We start from the raw sequence: 24,874 nt of genomic DNA, 5'->3' as shown, positions 1-24,874 counted from the left end.
ACTCTTGCCTCTTTATATATACTATCTACCTAGGAGTTATGTGACGACGTTCTATAGGACTTCCAAAAACGTGCTGACTTTGCACAACACATATTTTAACTTCCAAGGCAAGTTTTCTATGTCGGTGCCACATAGTTAGCTTGTTTCGCAAGCTATCAATATGTATAGCATGTGATTAACTTGTTGACCAAGTTTTTAACCTACCAATAAAGTATAAACACATGTAAAGTCAAAGCAACATCTATGAAGCTTCTAAGAAGCTTTTCTAGAAGATAATATGAAATTAATCTACTTTTATCTACTTCTACCTATTCATATCACTTAGATTACAATTATAGTAAATATATGTCCGTGAAATTTATTAGGCAAACTTATTGATAAGTGATAAAGAATAACTAAAGGCTTAAATTTTTTGACATAAAGCTATGTCTATGTTTGTAATTGCATTAGAAAGATGATTGAATCATATTTTATAGTGTATAATCATATCATCATTGCATAATAAATATGTTTATTATAGCATCAAATATACTATAATACAATGCCTGCAAATAAAAAATGAATCTTATATGGTAGAGTAGTTCATGGTCTTTTATTTGTTTATTTATTTTTGCAACATGAAATGCTTAAAGTATATTGAATTGATTGTAAGAAAATTTGAAATTCTTAAATCCAAAGTAAATTGTTACAATTTGTATCCTTTCAGTTAAAAGTACTTACTTTAATAGACCTATTATTTCAATTCCAATAATTATTGAAGTTATTTATTGAAATAATTTAAATAATATGATAATTTATTGAAATAATTAATATAAATTATTTTAAGTTATACTTTCCGTGACAACAATATGGGTTCATCTAGTTAATAATATGGGAGTATTCTTAATATTTTGAAAAATTTCAAGATAGTTTTGAAAATTTTCCTAATCTTTTTGACCCTCAATCCTATATCTAAACTAAGATCCTTTATTTGTGAAGAAACGTCAACTTATGAGCTTCAACTCACACGTTCCTTTCAGTGAAGAAATGACAAGCTGGAAAGAAAAGAAGGAACAAGGAGGAAACTTACGAAGATGCTAAGAGCCGCGATCTGCCGTAATACGCCGTGATCCGACGCAAGGTACCGTTATACGACGCTATTTACCGCAAGATGACGCGAGAAGCCGCAGGTAGCCGCACACCCGCGTCCAGTGTCTTCCGTGCTCGTGAGTCTTTCTCCTCCTGCTTCGTCGGTCTCGCACAATCGAGGCTGTGTTGTTGTCGTTGTTGTTAGGGCATGCGCAGATTGTGTCGGTTAGCAGCACTGGAATCCTCTGTTGCGCAGGTTACAGGTTTTCCTTTGCTTCTACGCCGAGGATCGATTGCACTGCAACTAGGGTTTTTGATCAATCAAGACTCGCCATAGCAGGGTTTATCAGTGAGCCGATTGCGGGATTCCGGCACCGCCAGTTTTCTTTGGTTGTTTGCGGTGCAGCAGTGAGATTGATCGTGGACTTGCGAAGGAGCGTAGAGTAAGCCCGTTGAGTTAGTGGTGTAGTAGAAACATCAAACAATGTATTTGTACAGTTTGACGTTGCAGTCGGCGACAGGAATAGTTTGTGCGACGTATGGCAACTTCACGGGTGGCAAGACGCAGGAGATTGTGGTGGCTAGAGGCAAGGTGCTGGACTTGCTGCGGCCTGACGATAATGGGAAGCTGCAGACAATGCTCTCGGTGGAAATATTTGGAGCCATTCGGTCGCTGACGCAATTTCGCCTCACCGGGTCGCAGAAAGATTATATTGTTGTAGGATCGGACTCGGGTCGAATAGTGATTCTAGAGTATAACAAAGAGAAGAATCTGTTTGAAAAGGTTCATCAGGAGACGTTTGGGAAGTCGGGGTGTCGGAGGATCGTGCCTGGGCAGTATTTAGCAGTGGATCCTAAGGGGCGTGCTGTTATGATCAGTGCTTGTGAGAAGCAGAAGCTGGTTTATGTACTCAATCGTGACAATGCTGCGCGCCTGACCATTTCCTCCCCCCTGGAGGCTCACAAATCGCATACAATTGTTTATTCTATCACAGGTGTTGATTGTGGATTTGATAACCCTATTTTCGCAGCTATAGAGCTAGATTATTCAGAGGCAGACCAGGATCCTACAGGGCAAGCAGCAAATGAAGCGCAAAAGCACTTGACGTTTTATGAACTCGATTTAGGGCTGAACCATGTTGTTCGGAAATGGACCGAACCTATTGATAATGGAGCTAATATGTTGGTCACAGTACCTGGTGGAGGGGATGGACCGAGCGGGGTGCTCGTTTGTGCGGAAAATTTTGTTATTTACAAGAATCAAAATCATCCTGATATTCGCGCGGTTATTCCACGAAGGCAGGATCTGCCTCCGAATAGAGGAGTATTGATTGTTTCTGCTGCTACTCATAAGCAGAAAGCTCTGTTCTTCTTCTTATTGCAAACCGAATACGGTGACATTTTCAAGGTCACCTTGGACTACGACAAGGATGATCAAGTGACAGAGTTGAAGGTTAAGTACTTCGACACCATCCCTGTGACATCCGCAATGTGCGTTCTAAAATCTGGTTTTCTTTTCGCCGCTTCGGAGTTTGGAAACCATTCTTTGTATCAGTTTCAAAGCATCGGTGACGATCCGGAGGTGGAGTCGTCGTCTTCTACTCTTGTGGAAACTGAGGAGGGTTACCAACCTGTGTTCTTCCAGCCTAGAAAATTGAAGAATCTGGTACAAATTGATGACATTGAGAGCCTGATGCCTATTATGGACATGAAAGTGGCAAACATTTTTGAAGAAGAGACTCCCCAAATTTTCTCCTTGTGTGGGAGGGGTCCAAGATCATCTCTTCGCATCCTACGTCCTGGCCTTGCAGTGACAGAAATGGCCGTGTCTCCGCTTCCCGGAGTACCAAGCGCCGTGTGGACCGTCAAGAAGCACGCAAACGATGAGTTCGATGCTTACATCGTAGTGTCGTTTGTGAATGCTACACTGGTGCTCTCCATTGGAGAGACCGTAGAGGAAGTAAGCGATAGTGGCTTCTTGGACACGACTCCTTCCCTAGCAATTTCACTTCTGGGTGACGACTCTCTCATGCAGGTGCACCCGAGTGGTATTCGCCATATCAGGTCCGATGGACGTATCAACGAGTGGAAAACACCAGGAAAGAAGACAATCGTGAAAGTCGGATACAATCGAATGCAGGTCGTTATAGCCCTTAGTGGGGGAGAGCTTATATATTTTGAGATGGACATGTCAGGTCAACTTATGGAAATTGAGAAGCGGGATATGACGGGAGATGTAGCTTGTCTTGACATTGCGCCTGTGCCTGAAGGTCGTCAAAGGTCACGGTTCTTAGCTGTTGGTTCGTATGACAGTACAATTCGAATCCTGTCCCTGGATCCAGATGATTGTATGCAGATTTTGAGTGTGCAAGCAGTCTCATCTCCTCCAGAATCGCTACTTCTCCTTGAAGTACAGGCTTCGACGGGAGGTGAAGATGGCGCAGATCACCCAGCTAGCGTCTTTCTCAATGCGGGTTTACAAAATGGAGTACTGCTTAGGACAGAGGTAGATATGGTGACTGGACAGCTTTCAGACACTCGTACCCGATTTTTAGGTCTGCGAGCCCCTAAGCTCTTCTCGGCTTTAGTTAGGGGCAGACGGGCAATGCTATGTCTTTCCAGCCGACCTTGGCTCGGTTATATTCATCAGGGGCATTTCTTATTGACGCCGTTGTCATATGAAACCCTGGAATATGCAGCATCGTTTTCCTCAGATCAGTGTGCAGAAGGTGTCGTGGCAGTGGCTGGAGATGCTCTTCGCGTATTTACTATTGAGAGACTCGGCGAGACATTTAATCAAACAGTTGTGCCCCTCCGGTACACCCCGCGCAAATTCATTCTTCATCCCAAACAGAAAACTCTCATCATCCTCGAGAGTGATGAAGGTGCTTTTAGTACAGAGGAGCGGGAGGCGAATAAAAAGGAAGCAGTGGAAGCTACAGGTGAGGGCTTTATACTTCTCTATCTCTCCATTCAAGATTCATGGTGGTGAAGGTTGCTAAGGGATGTCTGTCAATCAGTTAAGCTTCTTTTTGTTAGAGAATTGTTGATTCTATTTTTGTGCATTACAAGACCACTAGGTATGGAACTTCCGGGTGATTATGTCTCGCCCTTCCTCAGTTGCAGTATCAAGCTTAGATTTAGAAGAAAACCTTTCCATTTTGGATATATTTTTTGTGTGCTTGATTTCCTAAGTTTAGTTACATATTTCAGTGTTAGTTACCGAGCAATCTATTCTTTGTAGGGATACATAATGCATATAGAAATGTTATCAGAGTAATTTTGAACTTTCGAAACGTATTGCCTTTTTTTCTTTGTAAAGGCGGCCACGAAAATGGGAAAGCAGATGGAGAGGATGAAGAAATGGCTGATGAAGAGAGTGAAGACCCTCTTCCCGATGAGCAATACGGCTATCCAAAAGCAGAAGCGAACAAGTGGGTGTCGTGCATTCGAGTATTGGATCCAAAGACTAGCACAACCACATGTCTTCTAGAGTTGCAAGAAAATGAAGCAGCCTTCAGTATTTGCACTGTTAATTTCCACGATAACAAGGAATTAGGGACCCTCATAGCTGTTGGAACCGCCAAGGATTTACAGTTTATGCCGAGGAAAGAGGCATCCGGTGGATTTATACACATATACAGGTTTGCGGAAGAGGGTAGAGTTCTTGAACTTGTGCATAAGACTCCTGTTGACGGGGTTCCTACTGCTTTGTGTCAGTTTCAAGGTCGACTTTTGGTCGGGGTAGGTCAGGTCCTGAGAATATACGATCTTGGGAAAAGGAAGCTGCTTCGTAAGTGCGAGAATAAAAATTTCCCCAACACAATAATTGCAATTCATACCTATGGGGACAGAATATATGTGGGTGATATTCAAGAGGTACGTATACCCCCTTTCAAACGTTTCTTTTATCAATCTTTTGCTCCTCAAGTTTTTGCATCAATCAACTGTAATATGGAAGCCCTTCTTTGAGGAATTAGCTGAACTCGTTTATCAAACTATGGAAGTATGTTCAGTTACGAATGAGAAATAAATAGCGGTGTTGTCATTGAGAGGGAAGCTGGCTCTAGTTCTGATCAATGTTTTTCTTAACGCAGTCATTCCATTATGTGAAGTATCGACGCGATGAAAACCAATTGTACACTTTTGCGGATGATAGCTGCCCAAGGTGGTTGACTGCGTCACTGCACATTGATTTTGACACCATGGCTGGAGCAGACAAGTTTGGAAATGTTTATGTCATGCGCTTACCTCAAGATGTTTCAGAGGAGATAGAAGATGACCCTACCGGTGGGAAAATTAAATGGGAGCAAGGACGATTAAATGGTGCACCAAACAAGGTCGACGAGATTATTCAATTTCACGTGGGAGAGGTAGTCACAAGCTTGCAAAAAGCATCTCTCATTCCAGGTGGAGGGGAGAGTATGCTTTACGGCACTGTCATGGGAAGCATGGGAGCTCTGTTGCCATTTTCATCTCGTGAAGACGTAGACTTTTTCTCCCACCTTGAGATGCACCTGCGACAAGAAAACCCACCTCTGTGTGGTCGTGATCATATGGCATTCCGATCTGCATATTTCCCTGTCAAGGTTTGTTGCTCCTTTCCAGCCATTCTTCTAAATAGGAATTGTTCTGTCGTGGAGTAGAGGGGTCATTGACTCTCTCTTGTCAAAAAGACGTTAAAGACGTGCTTAGTTACCTTCCGCCTCTAAGGAGCCTTTTCCACTCAACCTCGTAAAATGCTAATTGCAACTATGAAATATAGTGATAAATTGGTTGCATGCTGCTGGAAATACGACGGAATATGGTGGTTTTTTTTTAGAGAGCTATTCTCAAGGAAGGGGCGGTAATTGGCCCCCCTACCTCGCAAGCCCCAGGATTTGTGTGGACATGCATTATTTTTGGCTCTCTTTTACAGTAATCTCTTGCGAAATGGTTAGTGAAAATGGGCAATAATGATCTTGGTTTTTGTGGCCCGATGGACACTGTATAATCAGTATAGGGCTTATTCTTTGCATGGCTGTCGCAGGATGTAATCGACGGAGATCTCTGTGAGCAGTATTCAATGCTTACATCGGAGTTGCAAAAAAAAATTGCCGATGATCTTGACCGAACCCCAGGTGAAATTGTGAAGAAGCTCGAGGACATCAGGAACCGAATTATTTAAGTCCAATACCAATGGTGTATCGATCGAGTTCATACGCCACACCCAAGCGCCTAACCTTGACATTTTCCCATAGTTGCTGGGGTAAATATTTTTAGACTCTTGGAGTGACCATGCACGATGAAGAATCACCAAGACAGTTCCTTCTCAGGTACAAGTGATTACTAGAGATGTTTTGGCCCCTGGGGAGTCATTTCCACTACATCCGAAACATATGCACGCGCTTCTGCATCGAAAAACTAGCGTTTGCTGTATTGTAGATGTGCCCGTTTGAAGTAATTTTCAACTGCATGCAGTGCTGAGTGCGGTAGCCCTTTCGGCAAGCGAGGAATCTTAGATCTCTAACTTTGAACAAACCTCTGGACATGAACACAAGCAATGCTATGATCATTGCACATGTAATTTTCTACAACTTCACGTGATCATTGGAAGTTAATTTAGACTTGTATTACTATCCAATCGCTCTACTCGCCTAGTTGTCATACTTTGATACATTAGGGATGTGTTTTCTTGCAAAATATCTCTGCACGTGATTGGCCAGTTTTACTTAGAACCAATTAAGCAACCAGTTGCTACTAGTCATTAATCCAAGCTTGGAACAAGGTAATGTTTCATGCTCTTCTATGCACCCGCACCAGGAAAAACAGATCAGTTTCATGGTGCTTGATTCGATTCGTGGATACTTCAATACTGAACTGAGTAGATGCTACACTGGATCTTTGCCAGATAAAATGGCACCTTGGTGTGATACGGATGTCTGCCCTTCTTTCTAGTGTCTCTCGCCTGCTTATCCTCGCGACTAAGCACATGGTCTAACATGACATTGAGCTAAGGATAGCCACATTTGTGTTCTTTTATGTTCATGACATTCTTCAAGATTAAGTTTATTCAGTCTGTGATGAAGGGATTCGACGACCGAGACTTCGCTTGCCTACAGTTCAGAGTTCAAAGATTTCATTCTGTTAATGTAGTCTGAAGCTGAGGGTTGGGAAGGTTGTCCGAATTTTGAGATGGTTTTAGTGAGGGGGTTTGCTCGAGGTGAACTGAATTTGATGGCTTTTGTAAGCCATGTATTTACGGTTGAGATCGGAGTTTGAATCATGGCAAACATGGTAGGGAGGGCAACGTCTAGAACGCAAGGATCTCACCCTCGTTACAATCTCAAATGAATAAGCATAAGATAATGGCGAAATGTATCGAAGTCCCGGGATCTACGAGAATGCGACGGACATGGAAAAGCCGTCCCGGAAGGCGAACAAGACGATGACGTGGAGAATGGGTTGAGCCACTTGAACGAGTTCTGTGCAGATACAGAGACCTAGAGCATCTACTGCGAAGTCACATTGTAAGCCCAAGAATTGGCAGGAACCAAGGAGAGTATTCGTCTTCGACAGGAATGTTATTGAGCTCTAGAAAACGAGAAAATCGAATTTAATTTCTTGGACCGTGTTTTTCAGCGTAACCATGCAGGTTTGTGGCGGGCGACAATACTTGTCTGTTGAATTTGTCATCAATACAATGCAGAAGACCAGCAATTGTCCGCACCCAATCCAGTACAATGGCAGGCGTGGTCATCACTCCTTGACTGTCATGACAGTACGTCGAGCATGCCAATATACCGACTATCCCGTACCTTCCACCCCCAAGTAATCGTCCATTGACTTAGTATTCCCAACGAGACTCAACGGTCCTTCCACGACATTGTAGAGTTCAATTTTGTTCAACGACCTCCACGCATTTTTCATCATTTTCTGAAAGAGGAATGCAACCAGGTGTGCTAAGAATACAGGCTGCAGTGCAATAACCAAGCAGAATCTAGACCTTCGTACGGATCTGGTCATCGGCAACATAAGAGAATATACCCAAAGAACATATGACCCTGACAACGAGGATGGCTCATAATGTTACACATGTCGTGGGATTCGCTGCAACCATGACCCGAACTGGACCAGCTTTTGGTTCACTTCTGAAGTAGGACGTGACGGAATCTGGAGGGCATGGGCAGGCAGGGAAATGCAGACTAAATCGAGTCACCGCAGTAAGCTTGGTGCCCAAGCTTTGTACAGTTATGCCACTTGCGCTCAGGATCATGGTTCCAGCCAATGCATTTGATTCTTAGATTCACTGCTTCCAGACACTACAAGGTACATCCAGCGCCTATATATAAAAAACTTCTAGATTGTTTGTGTTACATTTTAACTAATATTAGCTTTCAGCTTTTAGGGGAGAAGAAGCTTCTTCTACCTGATCACAGGACGGCGGAGGTTGACATTCAGCATCGCTTGGCGTATATCGATACATGTCACCTTCTTTTTCTGATACGATACTCATTTGTCCTCCATGTCGACCCAACTGAAGTACATATTCAGAAACATATGTATATATATACATACTAATTCCGTGACACTAACTGGTTCATACGCATACATGCAAACGAATGATATCATGGTGATTGCAAAAAGAGACAATATTCCCTTGTTTTTTCGTGTATCCTTCTTTTTGTCACTTCTGGTCTTAACGATATTGAACGATTTAGTTGTCCGTGGTGTTCAAGGCACCACGTTATATTTTAGTTAATGAGTTTTTTTTCGGGCTGCCCGTGGAGCACACTGATGCTGTTCCAAGCGAGCCGGGTTCGGGCGAGATGTTGACCCACTCTACAAGTGATTAGCATCTCCGGGGAACATGTGTGCCGAAACTTCACTGAACCCACCTTCACAACTTCTCGGAATCCATGCATGTTAACTGCCTCTGATCCTATATAATTTTCTCTTCATGCTTCTGCTCTCTGCCCGTCCCCCTCTGCCCGTTGGAAACTCCTGGGCGTAAACCAACAACTTTTGACCTTGATGCAGATGCAGTGTGAAACCGCTTCAATCTCGCAACGTGAATCGGCGAGGGTTCGAATCTTATTGCTGACCACACGCATGATGCGCGAAGCTGGCCAAGCATTTGAGTTGGAAAGGAGGAAGGAAAAAAGAATAACTGATCATGTGAAGGGGTAGGCTTCTAGAGATTAGTTTCACTTTTCAGCTTCTAGAATATCGACATGTCTAGAATACGATATCATCTGCCCAGAAAATCGACAAGACCAACATAATAAAAATAGAAAAAAAAATGAATTGATCTGGCGTTATGAGGGTATGAAGATATTCAAAGCCAGCTTTCGAAGCTTGTATACTATAGTTGCTAAATAGAGTACGAGTTGAATGTGCAAATGTAAATAGAAAATTTATCACATCAACGATCCATTTTTATGTTCCACTTCAAATGTACTTCTGGTATAGTGCTTTAAAGGAGAAGCTTGGACGAATGAGGTATTTGCAAGCGAGGGAGAGCTCCGTTACCTCTTGAGATTTCATTGTCCACCACATGTGTTAGATTTTCTTCATATATTTGTGAAAATGAATAGACAAGTAAATTAAATCTGAGGCATTATGGGGACTGGATCCCTGAAAGTGAATGAGTCTCCATTATTGCAGTCACAACTTTGTTGGGGACCAACATGTCAAGTCTTTGGTGCTTGACAGCAACTGCGTTGGTTCATGTGTAGCTTTGGTGGTTAGCTTGGCAAAATATATCTTTTCATTGTTCACCATGTCCTACACCTCATATTTGAACCATTCACAAGTTACTTTTCACCACCAGTTTTGGCATGTAATTAGGTTTCTTTACAGCTGGAAGATATTTATGTCAGCAAACGTAACGGTTAAAAAAATAGTCTGGAAATTTTGTCCAATAATCTTATTGAATTACTTTGTCAACATTTTGTACATCATTTTGCTTGATTGTTTGTTTGTTTGTTTTTTGTTTGATGAGAGTATAGTGATCGTAAGTGTTCCAAAGAAGAAAGTCGCCTTTGAGAACATGCCCAAACAAACACATGAATAAATAGAGGGACTTAAAAAATAATCACAGGAATCAAAATCCTTTTGTACTATGTAATTGGGTACAAATAGCCATCTCTCAGAAGTAACAAAAAGTAAGTAAAATAAAATAAAATAAAATGAAGTGGCACAGCCCCAAACTGAACCACACCGAACAAAATAAAGGATAATTAGCACCTTCCTGTCTATAAAAAGCAGAAGGCCGGTACGACTTAATTAAATACAATATAAATAGTTGGATAGTTAGTTAACACATTCATCCACCCACACATTCGGTTCCTAGATTTACTCATCCATTAGTGAATTCGTTTGAACGGGCCTTTGGACAAGAACATGCGACAGCATGCCGAAAGTATATGGACTGGAGAATGGAAAGAATGAAGGGCATGACGAGTTTATTCCTTCTAAGGAATTGGCAGAGAACATGGGTTTCAAAGAAGAGCTCAGAATAGGGCTACAACTGGGGCAGCCCAGCCCAGCCCAGCCCAGCCATAGTGTAATAGTAGCAGTAGTAGTTTGGTGATGAAACCCATTTTTTTTTATTTTAAATTTCAACTGTCCGGGCAGCACTTTCGGGTGTTGGGTCGAGTTTGGAACAAACACGCAGTTGGACCCTTTTAGTGCTGGTTTGGGCTGGGGAAAGGCCATTGCAGGCTGGGCCGGGCGAGGTGGGAGATTCGTATCAGCCGGTGGCCCCGCCACCCGGCAGGGAATTCAGAATCCTTTTGGGTTTTGCTGCGTCCTTCGTGCTTCATTCTCCTTCGTCGTCGTTCTATAGTTCTCTACATCGGAACCGAGCATTTCCTTGAAGTGTCGTTACTCATCTTCTTTCCTTGAGCCGTACCCCACCGCCATTCTACGCTACAACCCCATGATGTTGCCGAATTGGCAGCACCCGTGGCCTATTTGTAGTTCGCGGTTTTGATCGACTACAGCAGCAGAATCGGTCTCGCAAACCTCATTCCCTTTCTGTCGAGGATTCGTGATTTTGTTTGAAAACCAAGGGTGGAGGATTTTTTGGGGGGGGTAGGGGAGGAAAATTAACGTCGGGAGGATTGGATTCGCTAGTTTGCAACCGCCGTTTATATGGTACATTTTCCACCATGAGTGGTTTCTGTGACTTCGAATTTGTTTCGATGATGGACCTTCGGTGCTTCGGACTTTGGAAAGTTGACTTGTTGAGAGAGGGAGGGCGGGAGGGAGGGAGGTCATTATGCAGCTGTGTGGTTGAGCGTTTTGTGAGAGTTGTGTTCAGCTGATCCAAGAGAGTAGGTTCCACTGTGATGAAGAGCTTGTTGTGGTTCAATTGTGGCAGGCGGTTTGGTTGGAATCGATAGTGTTCAGGGGGGATTATGACCTCATTCAAGTGCAGCGAATCGTTGTTTTTGAATTTCGTGTGCATGCACATGGATGGGGACTAACGAGATCGATGAATTTAGGAGGAGAAAGAAAGATCACTGTCCAGTAGATTGGTATTGAGAAATTTTAGAGACGGGAAGATGCAGGATCAGTATTCTGATTAGTGATGTGCACTTGTGCTGGACCCTTTGCTGCTGCAGATAGACGTGGGACCGCGGTGCTGTTATGCATGGCGGACCATCCAATACCGGATATCACAGTGCCAGTCCCAGCGGTGCCACTTGGCGAGGAGAAGACGCCGGCACTGGACGCCGCTGAGGTCGTGATGGAAAAGACGAAGGATGTTACGAAGGTGGAGAAGAAGAAAAAAGAGAAGGTCGAGGTCGTGCCATTCCTGAAGCTTTTTGCGTTTGCGGATCCCTTGGATTACGTACTGATGATCGTTGGCAGTATCGGTGCATTAGCCAACGGTGTATCTTTGCCCATCATGACGATCATCTTCGGCGATCTCGTTAATTCTTTTGGTAACAACCAAACTGACACAAGTGTGCTGGTTGATCAAGTCTCCAAGGTGCGCTTTTCTTTTCACTTCTCTACTCTAAAGGTGCAGAGAATGCTACATGTATGCGGTTTTCGTATGTGAATCTTGGGCATTTCTGTGAGAATTGAAAGAAAGTCAGCTACGGTTATTGCGATCAGTGTCAATACGCACAAGCAATTACGTGCCTTTTCTCTTTGCTGGCAATTCCGTGGTGCTGCCGGAAGATTTGAAAATTTGACTCCGGGAGAATTAATTGGACGTGTGCAGGTAGCTTTAAAGTTTGTGTACCTCGGTATTGGAGCTGCAGTTGCATCATACTTGGGTGAGTCTTCTCGTTGACATTTGATGAACTTTTGCTTCAGTTTTTAGTGTTATTCCACCTTTTCGTGAGAAATGAGTAAATGCTGGTGCTCTCAAATACTAAGATAAGCCGATTAAAGCACTCACATTTTCTTAAATGTTTTACTTCCTGAGTAGAAATTTCCTGCTGGATGATAACTGGAGAGCGTCAAGCAGCTCGTATCAGGAGTCTGTATCTCAAGACGATTCTCAGGCAAGATGTTCCTTTTTTTGATCAAGAGGCTACAACAGGCGAAGTTATTTCTCGGATGTCTGGGGATACTATGCTCATTCAAGATGCAATTGGCGAGAAGGTATTGCACTAGTACCAAGGTCTTTGATCCATTTAGCCTTCTGGCAACACTATTTCATCTGCTTACTGTAGAAAGAGTGTGAAATGATGAAATTAACAGTTAATTGCGGATGTTTTTTTCTATTGCCAAGCCTGTAGCTGGGCAGTGCTGATCTTTTAAGTACCGCCTTCAAATTTGTGGTCGGATTCTGTTTTATATTATCATGTTTAGTCTTGTTTTCTAGGTTCATTTCGATGTGTGCACGCCATCCTGAATGTGGGTGACTTTCTGGGTTTTCTTCAAAACTTTCAACCTAATGAATGGGCTATCATGGCAGATTGGCAAATTCCAGCAGCTGTTCGCTACGTTCATCGCTGGATTCGTAGTCGCCTTTTTCAAAGGCTGGAAATTGACATTAGTAATATTGGCCACATTACCTCTTTTAATCGCCTCCGGCGGGATTATGGCAATGGTGATGTCGCGACTGTCAGGCGCAGGTCAGGAAGCATATGCTGATGCTGGTTCAACTGTGGAGCAAGTGGTCAGTTCAATTCGAACGGTGAGTAAGCAAGTGGCTGCGAGATGGGGGTTTAGGAATAATAAGGGTTCAGCTCTAGGGACTTCATAAGGCGGATACATATCTTTGGATTAATCTCCATTCGCGTAGTGAATTAACTATCATTTATTTAAATTTTTTTCTGGAGTAATGTGCAGGTGTTGTCTTACAATGGTGAGAGAAAATCTGTGGTTGAGTATGATCGTGCTATTAGCAAGGCTGAAAAGTTGGGGATCAATTCATCCATAGCTGCGGGTTTGGGTCTCGGCCTCGCACTTTTTGTTATGTTCGCTAGCTACGCGTTGGCCATGTGGTACGGGTCCATTCTCGTAGCTAACGACGGCTTATCTGGAGGGAACGTAATCAGTGTCGTATTCGCTGTTCTTACCGGTGGGGGGTAAGCATCTTAAGGCTTCTGTCCTTTCTCTATTTGAATGATTATTGTCGGTTGCACATGCAACCTGCACTTCTGTCGTGTAAGTATTTGTTATTCGTTGTCAAAGTATTTCTTCATTGGTCTGGAAACGAGTTTCAAATGTAAAACCTGCTCCCTTCCATAACGATTACTCTTGTCGAAGAGAAACTACGATGCTGCATGCTTCTTCTTTAATAGAGTATAATATCTTGACTTCTGACGACGCTTGCCTTCTTTCTGTGGTTTGAAAAGCTCATTCGGCCAAGTATCTCCATGTGTACAAGCCTTTGCCGCTGGTAAAGCAGCAGCATACAAAATGTTCCAGGTTATCAAGCGCAAGCCTGCGATTGATGCATACGACCTCAGTGGTGAAATTTTAGAAAACGTAAGAGGTGGCGTTGAATTACGAAACGTTGATTTCACCTACCCGAGTCGACCAGATGTGCCCATCTTTAAAAACTTCAACCTCACTATTGCTGCCGGTACGACTGTTGCATTAGTGGGAGAAAGTGGAAGGTGAGATTCTTTGCCGCTTCTTGAAGAATTCCTACAAGCCGCTCCTTGTCGATCATTGCTAAGCATTTTTCATTTCTTCATACATCTTGGTTTCTCTATGTATGCGCAGTAAGTTGAACTTGATTTAATGACTCTTCGTCGGTTGCAGTGGTAAATCCACAGTTGTGAGTCTTGTGGAGAGATTTTACGATCCCAGTGGAGGGCAAGTGCTGGTGGATGGTGTCGATATCAAGACCCTTCAATTGAGGTGGCTGAGGCAGCAAATTGGTCTTGTTAGCCAGGAGCCGGTATTGTTTGCAACCTCAATTAAAGAGAATATTGCATACGCAAAAGATTCTGCCACAGATGAGGAGGTACAGCAAGCAGCTGCTTTGGCGAATGCAGCCACTTTCATCAACAAGATGCCCAAAGGCTATGAGACCCAAGTTGGGGAGCGAGGGATTCAGCTATCAGGGGGTCAGAAACAGCGCATCGCAATCGCGAGAGCAATACTCAAGAATCCTAGAATTCTGTTGTTGGATGAAGCAACAAGTGCTTTGGACGCTGAGTCTGAGCATATTGTTCAGGAAGCACTGGAGAAGGTCATGGTCGGTCGCACTACAATTGTAGTTGCACATCGGCTTACTACAATTCGTAATGCAAACCTCATAGCCGTCATCCAACGAGGGGTGGTTGTAGAAACAGGTGAGGAAGTTGGCATTTCAGTTAAACAGCGTCCACTTTCCGATGCCAAATGGCGACTTAGACCTTTTTGTCGGTTGCACGTGGCTGGTTTGATGTGATATTCAACTTGTGTTTGTAGAGGCATCATGTACTTGCCAGGTGATGCAAAGAGGTGGTCACTTACAATTTCACTTTTGAGAGTGTGCAGGTACACATGATGAACTTCAATCCAGACAAGATGGAGCTTATTCACAGCTAATTCGCTTGCAGCAGATTAACAAGCAGCAAGACGATGAGATGTATGAGAATTTGGATCTAGAGGGCGACCCTACGACTATCAGCAGGTCTCTAAGTAAAGGCTCACAAGGTAGCCGCCGGCTCAGTCTTTCACGCAAGTCATTGAGTACAACTCGAAGTCTCCGTGAGCAGGTTGGAAAGAGTGCTAGATCAGATCAGTCCGATGCTGAGGCGGGGCAAAAGAAGAAACAGAAGCGCGCTGAGATTTCAATCTTCCGAATTGCCAAATTCAGTAAACCCGAGATTCTCCATTTCATCATAGGTTCAATTGCCGCAGTTGCAAACGGAACCACATTTCCAGTCTTTGGACTTCTGCTATCAAATATGATCTCCATATATTTTATAACCGATCATAAGAAACTGAGACACGACGCAAATTTCTGGTCGCTCATGTACTTCGTTGTGGCGATTGGTATATTCATCGTTGTCCCAGTACAATTCTACACATTTGGAGTGATAGGCCAGCGGCTTATTCGTCGCATCCGTAGGTTGACCTTTGAGAAGGTTTTGAGGAATGAAGTGGCGTGGTTTGATGAGGACGATAACAGCAGGTGTGATTGTTTGACATTTGATGATTTTTTATTTTTTTGTTGCATTCATGTAGCCTCATCTCGCACATTCTTATGAACCAATTCCTAGCTTACAAGTTTTCTAAACTTAGCTTTCACTTCTTTTGTGGGTTGCAGTGGCTCAATTGGTACACGCCTTTCAACAGATGCAGCAGCTGTAAGAAGTATGATTGCAGACACACTCTCACTTATTGTTCAAAATATTGGCACTATCGTCTGCGGACTAACCATAGCTTTCATCTACAATTGGGAGCTCTCTCTTGTTGTCCTTGCCCTGGTTCCGCTCCTGGGTTCACAAGGGTACTTTCAGATGAAAATGATGAAAGGCTTTAGCAATGATTCCAAGGTTAGAATTGAAATTTTCTGTTTCTGTTTTACTCATTGCAATTAGGTTTCAGTGGCCAGCTGCAAGTATTTAATCTTCTCAACACATTGTACATTACTTGACTCATTGTTTTTCTCATTTATAGCACTCTTCGTGATGTGTTCAGGTAGCATACGAGGATGCAAGCCGTATTGCAAACGATGCAATTTCAAGTATTCGTACAGTGTCATCTTTCTGCGCGGAACAGAAGACGGTGGCTTTATATGAAAAAAAATGCGAAAAGCCTCTGAAAAGTGGAATACGCCTAGGTTTTATCAGTGGAACCGGCTTAGGCTTTTCCAACTTTGTCATCTTTGCCTCCTACGCTCTCGCATTTTGGTTTGGGGCGAAGTTGGTGGACCAGGGCAAAACTAAATTTGCCAATGTTTTCAAGGTCTTCTTTGCCATCGCCATGAGTGCTATAGGTGTCTCACAGTCTGCAGGTTTGACACCTGATTTAACCAAAACCAAGCTCGCTGTAAATTCAGTTTTTGAGCTGCTTGATAGGAAATCACGCATCGATCCCTATGATCAGACTGGAACGACGTTGAAGACAGTGAAGGGAGACATTGAGCTCCGCAACATTAGCTTCACTTATCCCTCCAGGCCAACTATACCCATATTCAAAGATTTGAGTCTCACTGTGCCGGCTGGCAAGGTTCATCATCTTCGAAACCCTGCAACTTGTGTCGATACTAATTATCCATGTAAATGGTAGATTCAGAAGTTCCACGAGGTGTGAAATTACATGAATAGATATGATATAGATTGAATTTCCTTTGAAACGTTAAACCAGATTGCATCTGTACTGATTGTACTCACAGTTGATTTTTTTTTTTTTTTTTTTTCATTTTTTTTTAATGATGTGCAGACTGTAGCACTCGTTGGAGAGTCAGGCTCGGGCAAGAGCACCGTGATTTCGCTATTAGAGCGTTTCTATGATTTGGATGGCGGCTCGATCCTACTTGATGGTATTGACATCAAACAGCTGCAAATCCGGTGGCTGCGTCAACAAATCGGGCTTGTGAGCCAGGAACCTGTCCTCTTCAACACCTCTATAAAAGCCAACATCGTTTATGGAAGAGAAGACGATGTTTCAGAGACAGAACTTGTCTCTGCTACCAAAGCCTCTAACTGCTACAAATTCATCATGGGCTTACCTGAAGGATTTAACACAACCGTCGGGGAGCGTGGTGTTCAACTCTCAGGAGGACAAAAGCAGAGAGTGGCCATTGCCAGGGCAATTGTGAAGGACCCCAAAATCCTGCTATTGGATGAGGCTACGAGTGCTCTAGATGCTGAATCTGAACATGTTGTACAGGAGGCTCTTGACCGTATCATGGTTAACCGAACCACCATTGTTGTTGCTCATCGTCTCTCCACTATTCGAAACGCTGACCTCATCGCTGTGGTGAAAGATGGGGCCATTATTGAGCGGGGAAAACACGATGAGTTGATGGCTCGGGAGAATGGAGCATATCATGCTCTTGTGCGTCTTCACTTGTCCAGCAAATAAAACTAACTGCTGTGGACACTACTACACTTCGTAAATTGCCAATTGTCAAATATTTCCATCACTGCTTTAGGAATTTTTTTGGAAGTTAGTTCATAAAAAAACAAACAGATAGCTCGATTAGTTGAGGAGAGCTTTACACACACATAGTTGACTGCAATTTTGACCAGGACAAATTCTTTTTGTGACAAATTCCTTGAACACTTTGTATATGTACGCTTTTGCTGTGAAGATCCAGCTTGGTGGATGTTGTTATTTGGATTTCTCTTTGAGAATTATGAAGAAGGGGCAACTTGTTGCAGCTTATTTCTTCAGTCAAAGGCACAATTGGATTACTGCCCACGTTATTAATTAACGTCTCTTATCTGGGTAATATCACTTATGTAAAAGAATATTTGCTCAAATAGCTTGCATTGGATGAGTGATAAAGTTTCCTCATCACTTTGAAGGCAATGTATTTTGAATATATATATTTATTTATTTATGAACAAATAATTATGAAAGAATGTGTAAGAATTGATGGTGATTAAATCAATCACTTGCATAAAACTACATGTGACATACAAGATATAATTGTTCTAGCTTTTTAGAATTTTATACAAAAAGAATATATATGTTTGTAAAAGCATACGTAAATAAAAAAAACATGATGATGCATGGTACACTAGTGCTTTAACTTTAAGCAAATATTCACATGGTGGTTTCTTTTAGACTAGATAATTAAATATATGTTAATATAAGTAATCTATTTATAAAAATTTATTTATTTTTATAACAAAAAATAATTAAATTTTACACATATTATTTTTAATCTTACAACAATTCTTTAGATTGGTACAATTTTAATTTTAAATAAATAAATAAAATTGTTAGTAATATAAATATATCTCTATTATGAATAGGGCATGTGATTTATATACACCTATATAATAAGCAAGGACAAGGATAAATTCTTTAGAAATTAAACTTGAGAGATAAGCAAGTCCTTCTATTGGCTGAAGAGTTGCATGCTCTTTCGAATGAGGCTCTCATGCAATTCACATGAACTTTGTAAAAATGTTTTTTAAGAAAAATACAACAAGTTCAATTAGAGATGGTTACAATGTTGACAATGTATAAATGAACATACAGGCTTTATTTTTTAATATACAAAAGCGAAGATGATAAAACAGTCCAGGTCAACATAGTTATTTGAATTCAAGATAGACGTGCTTAGAAGAACATTTTGGAAAAAAATTATTGTCATCTAAATTAAAATCTAAGTGTTAACTTCTAAAACAATCTTATGAAGTTGGATAGTAGAATATGACAATCAAGAAAAACAAAAATAAAGATTTGAAAATCTTAATTTTTGTTTTGTGTGTGTGGCTTTATTAATGATTAATATAATACTTTTAGCAAAGGATGTTCAAAATATTTAATATTTAGTATTATGTCAAATTTTTTAGACTATAGTTTTTATTTATTTAAAAAACTATATTTTACAAAGGAATATTCTTATAGCTTGATATGAGGTATTAATGCAACATTATTATTATTTAATTTTTTTTTACAAGATACCTTAGATACATATAGGATTTAAAAAATTATTTGGTAGAATCATTATGATTTCAAATGTGAATTATTGACAAATTCTTCTTATATTTATAACATATATCCATATATATATATATATATATAGGTATGTATTCTTAGTATTTTTATTCAATAGTCAAAGTTTTGAAAAGTCATCAACATTAATAAATTAAGAAATAAATGATAATTAATACAATGCAATTTATATCAATGCAATTTGTTAAGGATGTAAAGATAAGAAATCTATAAATCACTTTTATACAATTATATTTTCATACTCCCTTTTTTAAAAAAATAAAATGGATATGAAAGAGCTTTATTTTTCTCTATAAAATATTTATTCATGTTTCTACTGACACTTTTTTTTTTCATTCAAAGAGGTAATTTATGTTAATTATGCTGTTTTGAAAATAAATTTAATTCCATATCCAACAGTCAATAACCACAGTTAATGACATTCTTAAATAAATAATAAATAATAAAAAAAAACATACACACAATAAGGCTTGAATCTTTTCACCAAGTTTTAGTAAATTAAGTTTTTTCAAATTTTACTCACAGTTTTTTATTTAATTAACAATGCAAATAATTCAATTTCTTCAAATAAAACAAATCAGTTATATATATATCTATATCTATATCTATGCATGTCTGTATGTATGTAAAAATTAAAATTTATGAAAATAAAAAAATAAATAAATGAAATAAAATATAAAAAAATAAAATGAAATAAAAATTTCTGATTGAAATCTAACAATCTTCTTAGGAGATCACTAGCATTCATTATCCAAATGGCAACATGATATAGTTCACAGTAAATAGTGAACCCTGACTCCCGCCACTGCTGCATCAAGGTGCTGAGTAGGCCGAGATGTACACGTGGAACAAACGAATGAAAGCGAGATGGACAGAAGACCTGTCCGGAGAACTTCATTCATCCGTTGAAGTGGAAGCGTCCGCAGCTGACAAAGGCCTCGGCTCTTCGAACAGGCAAAGCTCCCTTTTGGCGCCAGCCTGAACAATTAATTCCATGGCTCACGGGCCCTTACCACGACGATTCAGACGCAGCTTGCTAATTGCCGTTGTTGGGACTCGGACCACCAGCGACCTCGCATCGCATCGCATCGCATGCATTCAGCTTTCAGAGTGCTCTTCGAATTTGAGTTTCAGGTTTTGAGGTCTTGAAGTTGAGCTTGTCCAAGTTTGTGCTGCACAAGAGTTGTTGATTGCAGGAGGACGAAGGAGAAATTTGAAGGGCAGGGTCTAGAGGAGGAGGAGGAGGAGGAGTATTGGGCTGGACGAGGAGTTGGTGAGTTAACATGGCGGAGCACGGAGGGAAGAGCGACGAGTGGAGGATTCTTGACCGCTTCAAGTGCTTGCCTCATGTCACCACACTTCAAGGTATTCATGCGTTTCGGTGCCGGTTTGTCTGTGCTGATTTCGCATGATTGATGGCATTGAGAACTGTTGGTTTATGTTCGCCAGGCTGCCCTCCTCTTTCGAACATTGTGATGGTGCTTTTGGTTGCGGGTCTTCATGAGCGTGGAGTTTGGTGCATCGATGCGCTTAACATGAAGAAATTGTATACTTCTGTCTTCGCCTCTCTGCCGTTCTCTCTCTCGAAATTTTCGTGCGCATCTTGATGCTGGCATCGGGGATGACGAATTTGTAGGAAGACGAAATCGGACATGGAATCGAAATTGTGTTGTCTTGTCACACTTCCGTGTTACTGAAAATGCGTTTTCACTCATATCAGACAATTGTTTAGGGTTCTCTGTATGTGAAACCATGGAGGCAAACCGGTTAACATAGGCAAATTTAAGCAGCCAGTTTATTGCCTCGTGTCGTATTGATTTGAATGGGGCTTTTTAGCTTGGTATTTGATAATGTGACATGGGCTTTTATTTACTGTGTTTTGTAGGGGATGTCAAAAGAACGCCCCTGATTTGTAAAACGTCACTGCAGACGGAAATGACCCAGGAGGATACGGATATACTGGAGATGCCTCCGCTGTGCGAGCAGCGGAGGGACCTTTTCATGACCAACCTCAATGAAAGAGAGTAGGTTCAATCTTTTATTCCTAGAGGCACGTCAGGGTTAGCCCTGTATAGGTGAATCCTATCTTTTTGTCCCATTCGCTAGATTGTTTCATTATAGCTGCCAGGATTCTTGACGAGAAAATGCTTGCGTGTTTTTGGTTCAACCGGAAACCATTCTGACGGCGCCAGTCTGTGTTGCCTTTGACAGTAAGTGGGTGCCCAGCTCTTTTTGCAAATGTAGAGTCTTTCTTGACCGGAAAATTACATCTGTACCCGCAGATGATGAGTTTCCTGAGGTATGATGTGTTCCAGAGAGGAACCTGAAAACGCAACTTACGATGGAGCCTTGAGCAGTCAAGATCTTTTACACCAACTCTACGTCCTTGCTGTGGGCATACGGGACTTCGAAGTTTTCCGAACTAAAGTGAAGGATAAACGAGATCGTGCTAAGAGGAGTATATCCGATGATGGCACCAAGTTTAAGACCGTAAATGAATCGTCCACAACACGGAAAGCAGACTTGAAGGCCAAAGAGGCAGTTCTGCTCGAGGAAATCAAGGAAAGAGAGAAATATCCATTTTCAGATAGCTATCTCGAAAGGGCATATAAATTATCAGTTCCCACAAAACTTTCTAAGAAATCACATGATGATATCTTCGTAAAGAAGACTCTTAAAGCGAAAACTTCAGCGACAGAACAAATCACACCAATCGACATACCAAAACGAACAAAGAAGGAAATGCGGTCTGGAAAGTTGGGGTTGAGTTTGGAAGAGAAGCTTACCACAAAGAAGAAAGCTAGGATCTTAGCTAAGAAATCGGTGAATCAGAGAATACGTGCATTGTCTCTTGAGAGACGAGTGCTTCCCGAGGCAGCTGTCGCGGAAGTGGTGACTGCAATGGTACCTTCCTTGTTTTTCACTGAGTTTGCGCTTTTATCTTCCCTCTTACATATAAATCATAGCCAGGAATAGGTTGTTTCGCTTTTAATCCTTCTCATAATTTTTAATACTATCCTTAGCTTGCTACGTTCTAGTCCTTTTCTTAGTAATTTTCTCTTTAAGATGTTTTTGAAAACAAATATTGGAAGGATTGAATTATTGAATAATGTGGAATTGATTTCTTGTAGGAGGAACAAGAAGCAGCCAAAACCGGAATCATTAAGGTCTTGGACGAAATTCGAGGCATGACGAACAGTCACTTCGACGATCTCTCCATGGATATCACCGAACGCTGGATAGCTGCCCATGCAAAGCAACTTCGCAACACATTTGGTTTGCATGGCACCGTCCTTAGACACGCACTCGGCTCTTTGACCTCCCTAGTTGAACTCTAACATTCTGTAGAGTATACCTGCTGCTATTTTCAAACATTGACGGATTCCACGTGTCTTTGTTATTCAAGTATATTTCCATTATCAGCAGGCACCACTTTTTAAGTGTTTCAGTAAACACTTGCTGGAACTGTTGATGGCATTTCAATATGTGAGCGTTCTATCTCCCGAGTTTATCTCGGTACCCCAATTGTCTGTAACGCGTATCCTTTAATTTACAATCTGAAAAATCTATCAGGTCGTAGTTTCTGTGCATGCGAGTCCCATAGTAGTGGATCCCGGACATATACATTATGGTACATGCAACTCTATTTAGGTTAAGTCATTTGCTTCAACAGATCATCTAGGGCTTATCAGTTGGCTCCTGGTGACAATTCAAAGGATGAATGCGGGTGGTACAGTCGACCAGACTAAAGGAGTGTTGACGTCGCAAATAAAATCCTTCACTCTGCAGTAGGCTCAAACAAAAATGTCAATGCTTGTTGATAATATTTTGGAAGAAGAAGAATGCTTCTTAACGCTTTGCACATGATTTCGAATTGGTACAGTCTCAAAAAAGCCTCCAAAACAGGAAAGATGAAAAGGTAAGGCTGAGAATGATGATGTCCAACCATGATAACAAGCAATTTAGGTAGCCGCTGAACAATAGAGCTCAATCCAGTAAGTGTACACTTCTTAATGGCCTCCACCTTTTGCAAACCATATCACTTGGTTAATCAATTCACTCATTTGTGGACGTACATAATTCGTTCAAACTCTAAATTTGTGGATAGACATTCACGCGTAATTTACACACACGAAAATGCTCCTCCATGATTGGGAATGCATCTGCAACTCGACTCCGTCAACAGTGTGCTTGTGTTGATCGATTCTCTTAGACAGGTTGTCAATGTTGACGCGCAGCGACACATCCTAAGCTGGTCATCATGAAGAATGCTCGTTGATGATCATTTGTTTTACGAACCGACCAAGACTGCTTCAACTTGTTCAGGTCTCCTAGCAAATCTGTGTGCGGAGAAGGGATCTGATGCCCACCAGGTGCAGAAGAATGTACTGCATATTTGTGTAAACGATGCCGATGGCGAACACACCTGTGTTCACAACCTGCGCAGACGAGAATCGCAACTACCTCTCCCCGGAATCCTGTGCATGATACTTGCATATAAACCGATACATGAAGGCAGAGATTGCGAAAGAATTTGGTGGAACACTGCACGACGCTAACGCTGGATCCGCCTCCACGTGCATTCCCGTGCAGTGAGCGACCGCCCCAGAGAATCCGCTCAAACCTACGAGCCTTGAAATGCCGCAAGTCAAGGTTGTAAGCTCTCCGCCTCCACAGCTTCCGGTAGGCTGCGCTGATTAGGGCTAAGCTTGTGGTCTGCTTACGGTTGAGCTTGTGGTGGGGCTTACCAGTCTGCGACAACACGTCCGTGGTGTTCCTCCAACTGTCTTCTGAGGAGCACGGTTATAGATCCGAGATCTAGAACATTCGTGCATTGGAATGGTTGAGCAGTAGTTGTTTCTTTGAAGATCTGATGGAGGATTCACTGTGTGTAAGTATGAATATATATATATATATATATATATAGAGAGAGAATTTTTTAATTGGCTCATGCATTTACTAAATTAACTCACATATCATCATTGATTGTGGATCCAACCATTTTTTCATTGATTTTTAACCAATATAGATCTAGCAGTAGAGAATTTTTTGATGATGGTTAGGATGGGTAGATTGATTTATTAATTAATACTTAGATCAATTTAACAATTCTCTCTCTCTCTTTATATATATATTTATATTTATATTCATTTATTTTATTTATATCATTGTTATATGTATATATATATATATATATATAAGCAAAAATTTGCATTGCACTCTTTGGAACATCTATCCATTTTCTTGTTCATTCATCCTCCTTCATTCCCATATTCTCAAGTTTCCATATTCCTATGTTCCTTGAGTATTTCCTAAGTTCACTTCTTCACAACCAATCAAAAGACTTCTTTGTCTCTTCTTGTTCCATCCAAATATATATATATATATATATATATATATGTTAAATTGATCTCAACTTATACTAAATTGGTCCACTTATCAAAACCATCATTAGACTACCATTGTCCATTGTCTACTATCCCCATTCCCACTTTATGTCCTCATTCTCAATGCCCATTTCCCATCCTTGTTATCAACCCTTTTCTCCATTCTTCCATATCTTTTCTCAACTCTCCCTCTCATTTTTTCCATTCTCAATCCTTGTTCTCTATCCATATCTCAAGTTGTCATTGTTGTCTCCCTAGTCCATGTCCTCCATCTCAAGTGAATAAGTTGACTTCATTCACAACATTGAAATCTTTTAACTTGAGTCAAAACA

The 24,874-nt window shown here is 41.3% G+C and overlaps 3 protein-coding genes and 1 long non-coding RNA gene across 6 annotated transcripts; 3 read left to right on the top strand and 1 right to left on the bottom strand.

Moving 5' to 3' along the window:
- Window positions 1–1,251: 1,251 nt before the first annotated feature.
- LOC112281443 (spliceosome-associated protein 130 A) lies at window positions 1,252–6,691 on the top strand. Its single transcript, XM_024517960.3, has 4 exons — window positions 1,252–4,010; window positions 4,391–4,947; window positions 5,166–5,657; window positions 6,098–6,691. The coding sequence occupies exons 1-4, from the start codon at window positions 1,553–1,555 to the stop codon at window positions 6,233–6,235; spliced, it is 3,645 nt and encodes a 1,214-aa protein (XP_024373728.1). The 5' UTR covers window positions 1,252–1,552; the 3' UTR covers window positions 6,236–6,691.
- A 4,240-nt stretch (window positions 6,692–10,931) lies between these two features.
- LOC112281775 (ABC transporter B family member 11) lies at window positions 10,932–17,850 on the top strand. The gene is made up of 12 exons (XM_024518652.3): window positions 10,932–11,208; window positions 11,679–12,049; window positions 12,287–12,341; window positions 12,497–12,672; window positions 12,989–13,210; window positions 13,366–13,604; window positions 13,875–14,138; window positions 14,287–14,822; window positions 15,010–15,649; window positions 15,785–16,013; window positions 16,159–16,689; window positions 16,903–17,850. Exons 2-12 carry the CDS (start codon window positions 11,708–11,710, stop codon window positions 17,545–17,547), a joined length of 3,879 nt encoding a protein of 1,292 aa, XP_024374420.1. The 5' UTR covers window positions 10,932–11,208; window positions 11,679–11,707; the 3' UTR covers window positions 17,548–17,850.
- Window positions 17,851–20,108: 2,258 nt separating this feature from the next.
- Window positions 20,109–22,722, top strand: LOC112280905 (uncharacterized). Of its 3 annotated transcripts, XM_024516845.3 has the most exons (5): window positions 20,109–20,520; window positions 20,605–20,701; window positions 21,041–21,179; window positions 21,471–22,059; window positions 22,287–22,640. In XM_024516845.3, exons 3-5 carry the CDS (start codon window positions 21,091–21,093, stop codon window positions 22,491–22,493), a joined length of 885 nt encoding a protein of 294 aa, XP_024372613.1. In that variant the 5' UTR covers window positions 20,109–20,520; window positions 20,605–20,701; window positions 21,041–21,090; the 3' UTR covers window positions 22,494–22,640. The 3 variants fall into 3 exon arrangements, with proteins under 3 accessions (XP_024372613.1, XP_024372611.1, XP_024372612.1); XM_024516843.3 differs by lacking the exon at window positions 20,605–20,701 and having other exon boundaries at window positions 22,287–22,722; XM_024516844.3 differs by lacking the exon at window positions 20,605–20,701 and having other exon boundaries at window positions 21,085–21,179.
- Window positions 22,549–24,070, bottom strand: LOC141045275 (uncharacterized). Its single transcript, XR_012217293.2, has 2 exons — window positions 23,102–24,070; window positions 22,549–22,938 (listed from the first exon to the last, which is right to left on the bottom strand). It is a non-coding gene; the product is annotated as an uncharacterized LOC141045275 (long non-coding RNA).
- Window positions 24,071–24,874: the final 804 nt, after the last annotated feature.

This window comes from Physcomitrium patens, chromosome 4, assembly GCF_059467195.1.
Source record: "Physcomitrium patens ecotype Gransden chromosome 4, ASM5946719v1, whole genome shotgun sequence".
Lineage (NCBI taxonomy): Eukaryota > Viridiplantae > Streptophyta > Bryopsida > Funariales > Funariaceae > Physcomitrium > Physcomitrium patens.
This window is presented reverse-complemented; position numbering and strand designations above follow the sequence as displayed.